The sequence below is a fragment of the Aplysia californica genome, unplaced genomic scaffold (assembly GCF_000002075.1).
Source record: "Aplysia californica isolate F4 #8 unplaced genomic scaffold, AplCal3.0 scaffold00521, whole genome shotgun sequence".
In the NCBI taxonomy this organism is placed as follows: Eukaryota; Metazoa; Mollusca; class Gastropoda; order Aplysiida; family Aplysiidae; genus Aplysia; species Aplysia californica.
The window spans coordinates 556,335-557,430 of record NW_004797791.1 but is presented as its reverse complement, the minus strand read 5'-3'; the positions used below and the strand labels follow the sequence as shown (position 1 = coordinate 557,430).

Below are 1,096 nucleotides of genomic sequence, written 5' to 3'. Positions count from 1 at the left end.
GCTGGTGTCACATGTGAAACTAACAAGGTCATGGCGCCAAAGTTTGGTGACCTCCAAAGCTTGAGCATTCCTAGAAACGGCAAACTGACATTTTGTAGGCTTTTGATTTCTTGGATTTCATTCGTTTGAGGGGCGCCTGATTTCACCACGAGACCACACATTACAGTATAGCTCATGTAGCTTCACGGTTCAAAAACCTTCTCTGAACCATCACATTGATGTCACACGTTACAGTATAGCTCATGTGTAGCTTCACGGTTCAAAAACCTTCTCTGAACCATCACCTGAACCTGGGTAGTTGTTGCTATAAATAACTGTTCATGTTTCTACAAATGTAACAATCTACAAGATCGTTCTAAACATTGGAAGCCAATAAGCCACCGCTCCTTAATAAGGTGGTAAAAATAACTTTAGCCTTCCATTGTATATTTACTCCATCACAGATCGCTTTTTAAATTAACAAATTAGCAGACCCTACCCCTCCCCCCACCCCGTTTGAACTTCTCTGTTGACATCCACCCCTTGGTGCTCATACGACCTTATGCAGTTGCGAGCGCCGTAAAAACCTTACTTAAACAACTAAATAAAAACAACTTTTGTTTGTTTGTTTGTTTTCCAAACCCGTGTAGACAACTTTTGTTTGTGGGTGGTTGGTGGGTGCTCTGGTGTGGTTTGCTACTCCTTCTTTCCTATCAAACATGTATCATCTTGATCTCCCCTCCTTCTTTTTTGTGTTTGTACTCCCTTGTAACTCCTGTATTTTTCGGCTGTCCTTTCCGAGATGGATGTTAAACTCGGGGGTCCCGCCTCTTAAATAACCTAATAGTGTTGATAGAGGCATTAAACCCATACCATTTTTTTTTTTCTTCGTCACTTCTATGACCATATAGTTTTGCAAGTGCCGTATAACCCTACTAAAACTAAAAAACAACTTTTGTTTGTTTCTCTTCGCAAACCCGCACAGACAACTTACAAGAACTGAGCTCCACACCGGCCCAGCCTCTGAACGGCGCCAACTCTTACCTCATGACGTCACTCAACTCTGTGGCCCGTCATAACAGGGACTTGCTGGACCAGAGGTTAGTGTGTGTGTGGG

The 1,096-nt window shown here is 42.8% G+C and overlaps 1 protein-coding gene across 1 annotated transcript in view; it reads left to right on the top strand.

Moving 5' to 3' along the window:
* Positions 1-1,096, top strand: part of LOC101863607 — a gene marked incomplete at its 5' end in the record, with an annotated part of 42,266 nt that overhangs the window by 26,619 nt on the left and 14,551 nt on the right. The window contains 1 exon segment of the mRNA XM_035971850.1: positions 965-1,079. Coding sequence (XP_035827743.1) covers positions 965-1,079 — 115 coding nt within the window.